The sequence below is a fragment of the Epinephelus fuscoguttatus genome, linkage group LG14, assembly GCF_011397635.1.
Source record: "Epinephelus fuscoguttatus linkage group LG14, E.fuscoguttatus.final_Chr_v1".
NCBI lineage: Eukaryota > Metazoa > Chordata > Actinopteri > Perciformes > Serranidae > Epinephelus > Epinephelus fuscoguttatus.
The window spans coordinates 8,257,349-8,270,963 of NC_064765.1; the positions used below are offsets into that span (position 1 = coordinate 8,257,349).

The following is a 13,615-nucleotide window of genomic DNA, read 5'->3' on the forward strand; positions in this document are numbered from 1 at the left end:
TATGGGGTTGTATCACCGTGGCCCCCTGTCCCCACGGTGAAAAAGCATCACACAAAAACCTGCCGTCTCTTCGCTTCTCTCCTCTCTCCCTCCCCCACCCAGCTCCTCCATATCTCAGCCTCCATCTCTGTGTGTGTGTGAGAGAGCAGCTGTGCAGGTCGGGCTGACTGACGGATGAACGAGCTCAGACCTGACTGCTGCTATTTCTGTGACAGCTAAGAAAAGAAGTGAGAACAGAGGGGAGGAAAAGGAAACTGGTCTTTGTTTGTGTTTGTAGAAGTTCAGAGGGAGGGACATCTCTGCTGGTCACACCTCTTCATCCTCCCAGTTATCAGCCAGCTGAGGAGGAGACATGTTTACTGAGTGACACTGACAGATCACTGTTTTTAAATGAGTCAAAACAGGGTGCAGCACTGACGAGACACAACCTCATATGCAGACAAATTAATCTGCATGTATGAATCAAGCCTGTACTGAGATGCTGAGCTACACATTCATACAAACTTGTTTTTCATCAATGTGATTTTAACCTTATAATAATAATAATAATAATAATAATAATAATAATTTAATCCAGAAATGAAGAATATGAAAATGTGAATAATATAAATTTAGTAGACATGGATTGAACTTGCAAAAAAATTACCATTGTAGGATACAAATTATATTTTCACATATGACCAATAATTCATCTACAAGTATGAAATATCAATGAAACATAAAATATTCATCAGATGATGGCGATCCTTAAATTGTTATTTTTTTACTGAACATTTTAATAGATAATAATTACCATAAATGATAATAATAAATGTAATAAATAATGTTTTACTTCAACGTAAGTCTTTAAAACAGACAATACATTAAATATCCATACTAAATCATTCAAAAATTGCATAAAAATAATAAATTCCATTATATTTATAAGACATAGTTTTTAAGTGCCAAAGTTAGAAATAGAAGTCCTGCATTCAAAATGGCTATAAAATAAAGTACCAAACATACACATGCATACTTTTGGCCCATTTCAGAATGATATATATGTTATTATTCGACCATAATTTAATGATGCATCAACATGTAGGTATCACTTTAATGTTGCAGCTGGTAAATGTGGAGCTAACTACTTTAAAAGATCAGTCTATGATAGACATTTTTATTTTGTTTTATTTGTAGATTAGCCTATATTCTTGCATATCTGTATATTTTTTTCCAGATATTTAATACTTCAGGATAAATAAAGTTCTATTGAATTGAATTAAATCTGCAAAGTAAAGATGCAAAATTAATAAATAATGGAGAAAAAGTACAATATTTCCATTTAAAATCTGAGTAGAAGTATGAATTTAAGTATGAATAAATGTACTTAGTTGCATTGCAGCGCTGCAAATTATCTTCAGCTATAAATGTTGTCTTTTGATGATATTAGTGTATTCAATTAATATTCAATGCTTATATACATATGCTCCTATAGATAAACATGTTAAGTTAAACACGTTGAATTCTGAACACTGTACAATTCAATTTTCTTTTATTAAAATTAGTATTTAACCAAATGATTGGTTGTGAGCTCATATTAAAAATATTTTTTCAAGTTAATTTTATATCTACTTAATTGTGTCTCTTTGGGGTTATTTTGTGTCTCTTGTTGGTCATGTTGTGTCTCTTTGGGGTTATTTTGTGTCTTTTTTGGGTCATTTTGTGTGGCTTTGTAGCTGTACTGCCTTTTTAGGTCGTTGTTTTGTGTCTCTATGAGGTAATTCTGTGTCTTTTTTGGGGGGGGGGTCATTTTGTGTCTCTTTGGGGTTATTTTGTGTCTCTTGTTGGTCATGTTGTGTCTCTTTGGGGTTATTTGTGTCTTTTTTGGGCGTTTTGTGTGGCTTTGTCACTGTTCTGCCTTTTTAGACAGTTGTTTTGTGTGGCCTTAAGTAGTTTTGCATCTTGTTTGGTCATTTTGTATCTCTTTGTAGCTGTTCTGCCTCTTTACATAGTTATATTGTGTATCTGTTAGATAATTTTGTCTTTTTTTTTTTTTACTCGTTTTGTGTCACTTCGTGGCCTCTTCATGTAGTTATTTTGTGTCTCTATGATGTCATTTTGTGTCTCTTTGGGGGTAATTTTGTGTCTTTTTAGTCTTTTTGTGTCACTTTGCAGATGTTTTGCCTCTTTAAGTAGTTATTTTGTGTCTCTCTTAAGTCATTTTGCATCTTTTTTGGTCATTTTGTGTCTCTTTGTAGCTGTACTGTGAGTCTCTCTGTCGTCAGTACTTGTTAATGTATGACGCTTGCAGTGAAAGCCAGTGCCTGGTAGGCCCAGTAATTAATCCAACTGTGCACTCAGGGATTTTTTTTTATTTATTTATTTTTTCAGTGTAATCCCACATGAACCCTGCAGAGGGCAGTGTATGACAGCCTCTTAAATTTGATATATTCTTATCTTGTCAGGCTGCACACAGAATTAAAGTGAAATAAAATAAGAGACTAAAACACAGAGTGGCACATATTAGAGAAACTGCGTAGGACAGTAATATTGAATGTGTCATGTAATCTCTCCCACGTTAACACCTGCTCACTTATCTGAGCTCATCAGCTTTGTGGTGTTGGTGCAGGAACATCATTAGAGCAGCAGTCTCGCACTTTTTAATGAATGAACAGATTTTTAAACAAGTTTTATTTTATATATTTTCATGTGATATTGATGTCAGCCTGTTGTCATGTCAGCAAAATCCTGCTCAGGGCCCCTCAGAGCTCAACACATTAACCCTCCTCACTCATCCCTCCTCTCTGTCATCTCTCCTTGGTGTCCTGATGTTGTTGTTAAGCTGCTGAGGCTTTCTGAATCACTGTGCTCTACTGGAGGCGCAGTAATACACAGTTGAGTCTCCAGCCTCCACAGACTTGATCTGCAGAGACGACTGAAGCACTTCAGGCCGTAACATGGTGTACCTTGACTTGTTGAAAGGAGCTTCAGTGCTCGCAGTATCTTTACCAGTTGAATATGCTACCAGCTGCATGTTAGCACTGCCACTCTGTATGTACCAGTACATGTAGAAATGGGTACTGTCATCATGTTCACACTGCAGAGTCACAGCCGAGTCTCCTTCACGGCTAAATATAAATGGAGGCTGGGTGATTTTTACACAGAAGGAGGAACCTGGAGAATCAGAAAAAGACAACTATTAAAATAACAATTTCAAGGAGGACGATGAAGAAAACGCTTTTCTACTGAATTAAAATGTTCTTACTGCTGAAGATGAGAACAGCAACCAAGAGCAGCTTCATTTTGACGTTCAGAAACAGTTCAGAGTAAAAACAACTCTGTCCTCAGGCACATTCTGAGAACACTCTCAGAGAGCTCCTAACGTAGTATAAAAACTTTTAGTAAGGAGTCCCAGCTTAGGAGTGATTTGGGAAAGTTCTCAGAGCAACTCTGAATGAGGAAGGGACAAAAACTTTACTTTACTGAGGAGGTGTGGTTGACCCTGTTGTTAGGTGTGATGCTTTCTTTTAACAGATGTGATTGGTTGTCACAGACACGCCCTTGTGTGAGCATGCAAGGTGTGGACACCCAGTGGAAATGAAATGAACTGCTGACTGTAAAAGTGTTGTCATTGTTAGTGTGATCACTCTGCTGATGGAAGGTTGAGACAGACTCAACTCACCACTGCTGCATGTTTCCAGTTTTCCAAATATCATAGTGTTGTGATCATTTTATTTCTGGCGTCATAACACTAGGTGGGAAATGTGTGCGTATATCCCTGGTGAGATCAACCACACATATTATCCCTGCACGATCTAATCTGTAGTATTTAATTTCCTCACTGTCATCCAGCATTTGGAGAGTATTTCTCCGACCTCTTTGTGTTTCCATCATTTTCTCCTCTGATTAAGAAACTCTTAAGCCTCTTAAAGTCCTCCTCTCTGCTCCTGACAGTCTTTCACTTTAGGAGTTCTTTTAAGGTCTAAGATGCTCTGTGAATAACTTATCTTTACAAGGACCTAGTCTTAACTTTAAGGGGAATTCTAGGAAAATGTCACAATTCTAAGACTTTCCTTAGAATTTCGTCACTGGAAGCGACTCTCAGAACTGTGAAGCTTTGTGAATATGACCCTAGAAGACTTGTTCCCACAGATAATTTTGTTCCTTACAGTCAATGCACTCCGTCAAATTAAAGCTCTATATTTGTCTTTTTAAGCAAATGACAACCAACCTATTTTAAAAATACTGGATCATCTAACATGTACAAATACATTACACATTAAAACAGGGTTGTTGTGGAACTTATGTTAAAAAATTAGAAAATCCAAAGCTCCCGTGCTAACAGTGAGTCTCTAGTAGGGGTACCGCCTCTATTCCTGGCCATGCAGTTCACCTTAATGTGTTTATCAGTAAGTGATCAACACAGTCAGAACATGCAGGAGCATTAATAGGTATGGATGGCTGGAGCATATGTGGAGAGCATTGGTGTAAGAGAAAATTAAAAGGCAAAAAAGGAGGAAATCTGCACGTTTGTACGCACAGTATTTTTATACTGGTTGTTAGTGAAGTGTTTATTTGTGTTGACTTCCCATTGGCTCTTATTCTTGTATGGAATTAAAACAAAAACTTAAAAGATAATATTATATTTTTTGGGGTGGGGGAAGTGAGGGTGGCTGCAGGGGAAGCTTGCCTAGAGGGCACCGAATGTGCTGAGTCCAACACTGCTCATAGGCCTACATGATTACATTTTGATTACTGATTATAATATAAACATAATCAATATGTGTATTGTTTGCACTGAATACATTTACATTAGCAGAACCTGTTCAGTTACATCATCATATAATGAAAATAGAATAAAACAGCATCATATCTTCAGTTCTCAAATAACTGAACTCCTGAACAGCAGCTGTTAAAAGACGCAGCAGGGTTTTTAGTGAGGGGGTGACATTAAACCACATCACTGTGTGCTGGCAGCGCAGAAATACACAGCTGAGTCTGATGGAGTCACTGTTTGAATGATCAGAGATCCTTTCCCTGTGTCTTCTCCTTTCATCTTGAATCTGGAGTCTTTAAACTGGTCCTCGTAGACTGGATCACCCTGGCGGACTACGTACCCGATGAGGCTCATAGAGCGACTGCTCTGTTTGTGTTGGTACCACAGCATAGTGTTGAGGCTGCTGCCATCATGATTGCAGTTTATCGTGAGCTCCACAGTCCCTTCCTTTACAACTTGAGGAGAGGACTGTTGGAATGTAACACTTTGCACTTTTCCTGTGAAGAAAGTCAGTTCATGTCATTGTTGAGGTAAAATTTGAATTCAAGCAATAAAAGTTTTAAGAATTTATCTTGAAATCTTAGAGAAATCTAAACAAATTTGTACCATAAACACACAGTGGTCCACATGTTAAAGAAAAAAAAATCATCTAACATTGTGTCAGGCTTACTTGTAAGACCGAGTAGTAAAAATCCAAATGTGTATAAAACTGGAGGCATCCTGGAAACTTAAATCAACAAATGTGCATCGATGAGAAATAACAAAAATAATTTAGAATTATTTCCATATCAAATGAACAATTAGCATACACTGCAATCTGGTATCAGAGGTGGTGCATTCACATGTTTGTCTGATCTGACAAGCTTATTACAGATGAACTGAAAGAGGACTGTCTTCCCTTCTACGTCACCTCCTCTTCCCCACCTTCTTCCTCTGCTCACAGCTGATCCTGTCACAAAGACTTTCTCTCCTGCCTGCTTCTTTGCTGCACTTTTATTCCTGATGACAAATTAATACATATGTTTTGTGATGGATTTTCTTGGTGTGGTGGTTTTAAGTCTTAAAGACACCAGAGATGTCTGTAATGCTGTGAGAGTGATTCTGGGAGACTTTTAAATGTGGGAAACGAAAAACAAAGGTTTATGGAATTAAATGAACTGTTATGTGTAATTATAGTGTTTAATAGTTTACTGTTTGATCACTCGTAGGTCTACTGTAAATATGTTCTCACCAGCTGATGTGATTGGATGAAAATCTGCTGACAAATTGGACCTCGATGGAACCTGATTGGTCACCACATAATTGGGCGGTCTTTTTAAACCTACAGTGCTCCGCCCACTCGTTAAACCGTTTGGAAAGTACTGTAACTCGCGCTGAAACTCCCACTCGGACACAAGAACTCATTTAGTCAATAAAACTAGAGAATAACTGTCCATTTAAAGAGCAAGTTTAGTACCGACAGTTTAACAGTGTTTCCTCAGGACCTCAGTTACAATGAATGTTTTCTCAGTGCTCCAATATGCTGATAGAGTTCATCTGTGATTGTTCCTCACACCAACGGCTGTTGCTAACGCACGCTTCATGTCTGAACCGGAGTTTTCCTGACCAGCTTTTGGCTGCTTTGGACTCTGCTTGGGAATTTCATTCTTTCAGGAATCACCAGGAATCATAGCTTCACCTTAGCAAGGTAAGAATTAGCTGCCTGTTCTGACATGTGACGTTACATCATAAGTTGATGTTTTGGCTAAGCTCGCTACGTTTGGCTAAGCTAGCTAACGGTTATGACACACAGTTGGTAACACTGAGTGTTCACACCAGACGCGAGTGAAGTGAATTGCACGCGCGTGACGCAAGTAATGCGCCGACCATAACGCCCGAGTTTGGACGCCTGACCATTTTGTCCATTTGCGTCATCGCGTCATTTGCACGAGTAGCGGGGAAGCCGGCTGTGCTAACCGGAGCTAAACTAGGGCTAACGTTCATAGTACAACCATTCTGCAAACTAATTAAACACAAATATTTACAGAACTTACCAAGTAGACCAGTCTCCTCGGCAACTTTCACCCAAACCTGCTCCTTTTTGTTGCGGTCTCTGCAGAGTAGACACGTAGTATCATATAGCTCCGGGTAGCCGCACACCGCAATGATAAGTTTCTCCTTCATCTCAGCATCAACAACTGGACGTCGGGGCGTCAAGACGTCACTGACGACCATGGCAAGATAACCACCATCGCTGCTTTGTTGTTTACCTCCTTTGGAAGTCCCAGATGCGTCGGAGGGCCAAACGCTGTCGTTTTTGGGTTCACCCTATCCTGCAGAAGCGCATCCAGCTCGGCGAGTTTCACCACCTCCTCCAGGAACTCCGTCTGGATGATAGCCGCTTTCAGCAGTACTTCAGGCTGACTGGGGCCCAGTTTGAGGACCTGTTGGCGAGGGTTGGCGCCAGGATCTCCTGGCAGGACACCAACTACAGCTGCTCCATTTCAGCTGCGGAGCATCTGTCTATCTGTCTCCGGTGAGTAGCAGTTTATTGTTGTTGACACACGCCAGTGACGTCGGGAGAATCTCAACGCTGATTGGCTTTCGGGGCACAGAGTCACGCGAATTCGCCTCAAAAGTTCAATATTTTCAACTCGAGCGATGAGGCGTTGGACGCGAATTTCACGTCTATCGCGCCGCGCTGAACACCTCTATCGTGTCCATCGTATCGCGCTAGATGCATCCATCGCGTCGCCCGGTGCGAATTCACGTCTAATCGTGTCTTTGCATTGACTTTGTATGTAATCTTGAAGCGCGAATTTGCGAATTCACGTTTGGTGTGAACGCAGCTTGAGGCTAACATTTGGATAGCTAACAGTGAAGAGGCTGCCAGGCTGGCTGCCTTTGCTCTTCTCCTGTCTTGTGTTTGATATCTTGGTGCTAGCTTCTATTTTTTTTGCTCACAGAAGTAGGGATAGATGCTTTGGTGTTACAGAATTTTGCAATATGTTTATAGCCTACCTGTATGTATCAAAATGTATAACTTTCAGCAGCGCTCTGCCGCGGTCGGAGGTATAAATGCTCAGTGTAGTGTGTTTCATTTTTGTAACTTAAAGGCTTCAGAAAACATACAAGACACATTTTTAGTAAAAGTCATAGGAAGAGAAGCTTGTAGGTTTTATCTAAACAGAGTAATTTGCATTATAAAAACCGTCATGGCGGCTCTAGGACAAGTGCACTTACATTGATCACTTCCATAAAATAAAACGAGAAATTGGAGAAGATTGAAAAAATTGTTAAAATTAAATTAGGGGGCTGATCACAGATGTATTGTCTGTGTGGTTTTACATCTATTGTTGCTTTTAATTTGCAGCTATACTTTTAATGAAGCTGAGATGTCATGACAGTCAAGCTGTGTTGAGGCTGGTTCTACCAGCCTTCCTCTCAGGATCTTGAGCATGAAAACAAGACAAAAAAAGAGAGCAGGGTTTTTAGTGAGGGGGTGACATTAAACCACATCACTGTGTGCTGGCAGCGCAGAAATACACAGCTGAGTCTGATGGAGTCACTGTTTGAATGATCAGAGATCCTTTCCCTGTGTCTTCTCCTTTTATCTTGAATCTGGAGTCTTTAAACTGGTCCTCGTAGACTGGATCATTCTGGAGGACCGCGTACCCGATGAGGCTCATAGAGCGACTGCTCTGTTTCTGTTGGTACCACAGCATAGTGTCGAGGTTGCTGCCATCATGATTGCAGTTTATCGTGAGCTCCACAGTCCCTTCCTTTACAACTTGAGGAGAGGACTGTTGGAATGTAACACTTTGCACTTTTCCTGTGAAGAAAGTCAGTTCATGTCATTGTTGAGGTGAAATTTGAAATTTGTACCATAAACACACAGTGGTACACATGTTAAAGAAAAAAAATCATATGACACTGTGTCAGGCTTACTTGTAAGGACGAGCAGTAAAAATCCAAATGTGTATGAAACTGGAGGCATCCTGGAAACTTAAATCAACAAATGTGCAACGATGAGAAGTAACAAAAATAATTTAGAATTATTTCCATATCAAATGAACAATTAGCATACACTGCAATGTGGTATCAGAGGTGGTGCATTCACATGTTTGTCTGATCTGACAAGCTTATTACAGATGAACTGAAAGAGGACTGTCTTCCCTTCTACGTCACCTCCTCTTCCCCACCTTCTTCCTCTGCTCACAGCTGATCCTGTCACAAAGACTTTCTCTCCTGCCTGCTTCTTTGCTGCAGTTTTTTTTTAAAGATATTTTTTTGGCCATTTTGCCTTTAATGGACAGGACAGGTAAGTGTGAAAGGGGGAGAGAGAGGGGGAGAGAGAGGGGGAGAGAGACATGCAGCAAAAGGCCACAAGCTGGATTTGAACCCGGGCCACTGCGGCAACAGCCTTGTACATTGGACACCTGCTCTACCACTAAGCCACCGACGCCCCATTTGCTGCACTTTTATTCCTGATGACAAATTAATGCAAATATTTTGTGATGGATTTTCTTGGTGTGGTGGTTTTAAATCAAAGACACCAGAAATGTCTGTAATGCTGTAAGAGTGATTTTGGGAGACTTTTAAAGAATGTGGGAAACTAAAAACAAAGATTTATGGAAATAATTTAACTGTTATGTGTAGTTCAGTTGTCTGATCACTTGTAAGGCTACTGTAAGTATGTTCTCACCAGCTGATGTGATTGGATAAAACCTGCTGACAAATTGGACCTCGATGGAACCTGATAGGTTATCACATAATTGGGCGGTCTTTATAAACCTACAGTGCTCCGCCCACTCGTTAAATCGTTTGGAAAGTAACGTAACTGACACTGAAACTCCCACTCGGACACAAGAATTAATTTAGTCAGTCAAACTAGAGAATAACTGTCCATTTAAAGAGCAAGTTTAGTACCAACAGTTTAGTTTTTTCCAGTTGTTTACGCACTAAAATGAAAATTTTCACACAGTTAACAGCTCTTTACACTCAAGAAGCAAAACACCTGTCCATAGTTGCACAACAATAAGCACAGACTCAGCTTCACACTTTTTGCAAAACATTACACACAGTGATTTGCAAAACTCTACACGCATTATCACACCTTAGACACAGATAAGGATTGTGAGGTTACTTCCTTCTCATTACAAAGCCCCTGCTTGCCAACGACCACACTAATGAACGAATTGTATAATCACATCCACCTGGTGTGGAAGCACACAGGTGCTTACTGTCAACCAAGTGGACCACATGCAGTACATTGTCGTTTGGGACAATGTATCTTTCCATCAATCTGCTCTGGTCCACAGTTGGTTCCATGAGCACCCTGAATTTGCAGTCTTATAGTAAGAAAAACTACTATTTTGTTCTGATTTTCATTGTTGATCTGTTACTGTAACTGAGTATGGTAAGAAATAAATATTTTCAGTCTGCAATCAGTGTTGTGTTTGTTTGTTGTATTTGTGTACTTTCTCTGCATACCTCAGAGTAATCATGAAGAATGTTGTGGGTTTGACAATATCCTTTTGTCATCTAAATTATCCCTTACATAAAAATGTCTGGCAAAAAAGTCTAGCACTAGACCAGCTATTTCCTAAAATAGGGGTTTTTGCAAATGTATTTTGTATTGATCACTGTAGTGTGTAACTGACTGCAATAGTGTCTGATCATTTGAAGACTCTGTTAGTGAGATGAAAACAAAACAGCATTTTTATAAATATGTGTGTATGTTTTGACTGAAGTGTGTCATTTTGCAAACAATCTAGGAGTTATGCAAATTGAGTGTGGCGTTTGGATAACTGTGTGAATATTTTGAAAAAAGGAGCCCTGTTTTCAAAATTGCGTGTAAACAATTGAGAAAAACTGTAACAGTGTTTCCTCAGGACTGCAGTTACAAGGAATGTTTTCTCAGTGCTCCAATATGCCGATAGAGTCCATCGGTGATTGTTCCTCACACCAACGGCTGTTGCTAACGCACACTTCATGTCTGAACCGGAGTTTTCCTGACCAGCTTTCGGCTGCTTTGGACTCGGCTTGGGAAGTACATATATTTTGTGATGGACTTTTTTTGGTGTGGTGGTTTCAAGTCTTAAAGACACCAGAAATGTCTCTAATGCGAGAGTGATTCTGGGAGACTTTTAAAGAATGTGGGAAACTAAAAACAAAGGTGTATGGAATTATTATTATCATTTATTATTATTTTATGATTTCTGATTTCTTTATATTACTTAAATGTTGACAATATGATTTTTTATTATTTATTGTTCACAGTCTGATTACTTGTAGGTCTACTGTAAGTATGTTCTCACCAGCTGATGTGATTGGATGAAAACCTGCAGACAAATTGGACCTCGGTGGAACCTGATTGGTCACCATATTAGTGGGTGGTCTCTTTAAACTTATAAGGCCCTGTCCACTCATTACACCCTTTGGAAAGTAACAAAACTTGCGCTGAAACTTCCCCATGGGACCCAAGAACTAATTTAGTTAGTGTATGTTCATGTCTGAACCGGAGTTTTCCTGCCCACCTTTTGGCTGCTTTGGACTCTGCTTGGGAAATTTCCTCTTTGAGGAATCTCCAGGAATCATAGCTTCACCTCAGCAAGGTAAGAATTAGCTGCCTGTTCTGACATCTCACGGTTACATCATAAATTGATGTTTTGGCTAAGCTAGCTACGTTTGGCTAAGCTAGCTAACGGTCATGATGAGCAGTTGGTAACACTGAGGCTAATGTTTGGGTAGCTAACAGTGAAGACTCTGCCAGGCTGGCTGCCTTTGCTCTTCTCCTGTCTTGTGTTTGATATCTTGATGCTGGCTTAATTATTTTGCTCTCAGAAGTAGGGATAGATGACAGCAGCCTAGGTGTCTAGCTAATAATGTACTGTTATCTAAGTAAGCTAATGTCACTGTTTGGGTTATTATGAGTCATCAGCGGTCGTTTTTTAATCTGTGAATTATATTTACATCTTCATTTCACTAAGTAAGCATTTTATTGCTTGTACTAGCATACAGCTAACATTATAGTTATATTACCAGTTAATGTTTTGACTTTTTCAGTCACTGTTTGGCTGCTTGGTTAAGCTACAGTTGGCTGTAACGTTTCTGCTCTCCTGCTGTCTTGTGTTTAATGACTGAACAGTAGTTGTGCTGTGGGCTGGATCTTCTTTGCTGCTGTTTTTCTGCTGTTATACTTTAATCATCTACCCATGCACAGTATGGAGATTAATTGTGAATCATTTCTTTAAGTGGCTGAGCTTTTTCTTTTGGTTGTTAACTGGTCTGATCCTTTCAGGCTGTTTATTCGGTGAAATATGAATACTCATGGTTATATTGATAATTGCTTCCCCCTAGGTTGTTGGTTGTTGCTGTTTTGCCTTGTCATATTCTTGTCATGACTTATCTTTCTGTGCCAAGCATGGCTTTTGCTTGTGGGGAGTGGCGAGAAAAACATACTCTCTATTTCAGTATGGGCAAGCGCATATAGTGGCAATGGCAAGGTATGAAATGTTCATGGGACAAAAATCGCCCCAGAAAATATTGCAGTTTCACGGTATCACGTGTAAAATGAGTGTGTAGTTACATTCAGTTGTTGCCCTCACATTGCAGCCATAAATACCACCCCATTCCAATGTATGTTTTGCGTATACACAAAATTACTTGAATGCTTTCATATATACATTATTTTTTGAGACTTTGTGACTGTGAAGAAGCTCATTATGTTTAATCTGTTTCAAATCACAGCCAGTGTTAATGTCAGAACAATAATGAAGCTGTGTTGAGGCTGATTCTACCAGCCTTCCTCTCAGGATCTTGAGCATGAAAACAAGAGAGAAAAAAGAGAGCAGGGTTTTTAGTGAGGGGGTGACATTAAACCACATCACTGTGTGCTGGCAGCGCAGAAATACACAGCTGAGTCTGTTGAAGTCACTGTTTGAATGATCAGAGATCCTTTCCCTGTGTCTTCTCCTTTTATCTTGAATCTGGAGTCTTTAAACTGGTCCTCGTAGTCTGGATCATTCGGGGGGTATACGTACCCGATGAGGCTCATAGAGCGACTGCTCTGTTTGTGTTGGTACCATAACATAGTGCTGAGGCTGCTGTCATCGTGATTGCAGTTTATCGTGAGCTCCACAGTCCCTTCCTTTACAACTTGAGGAGAGGACTGTTGGAATGTAACACTTTGCACTTTTCCTGTGAAGAAAGTCAGTTCATGTCATTGTTGAGGTAAAATTTGAATTTTTGCAATAAAAGTTTTAAGAATGTATCTTGAAATCTTAGAGAAATCTAAACAGATTTGAACCATAAACACACAGTGGTTTACATGTTAAAGAAAAAAAATCATATAACACTGTGTCAGGCTTACTTGTAAGGACGAGCAGTAAAAATCCAAATGTGTATAAAACTGGAGGCATCCTGGAAACTTAAATCAACAAATGTGCAACGGTGAGAAATAATTTAGAATTATTTCCATATCAAATTAACAGTGAGCATTCACTGAAATCTGGTATCAGAGGTGGTGCATTCACATGTTTCTCTGATCTGACAAGCTTATTACAGATGAACTGAAAGAGGACTGTCTTCCCTTCTACGTCACCTCCTCTTCCCCACCTTCTTCCTCTGCTCACAGCTGATCCTGTCACAAAGACTTTCTCTCCTGCCTGCTTCTTTGCTGCGCTTTTTTCCTGATGACAAATCAATATATTTTGGGCTGCTATAAGTATGTTCTCACCAGCTGATGTGATTGGATGAAAACCTGCTGACAAATTGGACCTCGATGGAACCTGATTGGTCACCATACAATTAAGCAGTCTTTTTAAACCTACAATGCCCCGCCCAGTGGCTGTTGCTAACGCACACTTCATGTCTGAA

General features: G+C 39.7%; 1 protein-coding gene and 1 gene segment (V, D, J or C); both read right to left on the bottom strand.

Moving 5' to 3' along the window:
- The window catches only part of LOC125901233 (M1-specific T cell receptor beta chain-like), a 115,401-nt gene that overhangs the window by 13,210 nt on the left and 88,576 nt on the right, over positions 1-13,615 (bottom strand). The gene's annotated exons all lie outside the window — the stretch shown is intronic.
- Positions 4,685-5,579, bottom strand: LOC125901238 (T cell receptor beta variable 29-1-like). The segment is given in 2 exon segments: positions 4,685-5,253; positions 5,427-5,579. Coding segments are annotated over 2 exon segments (363 nt in total).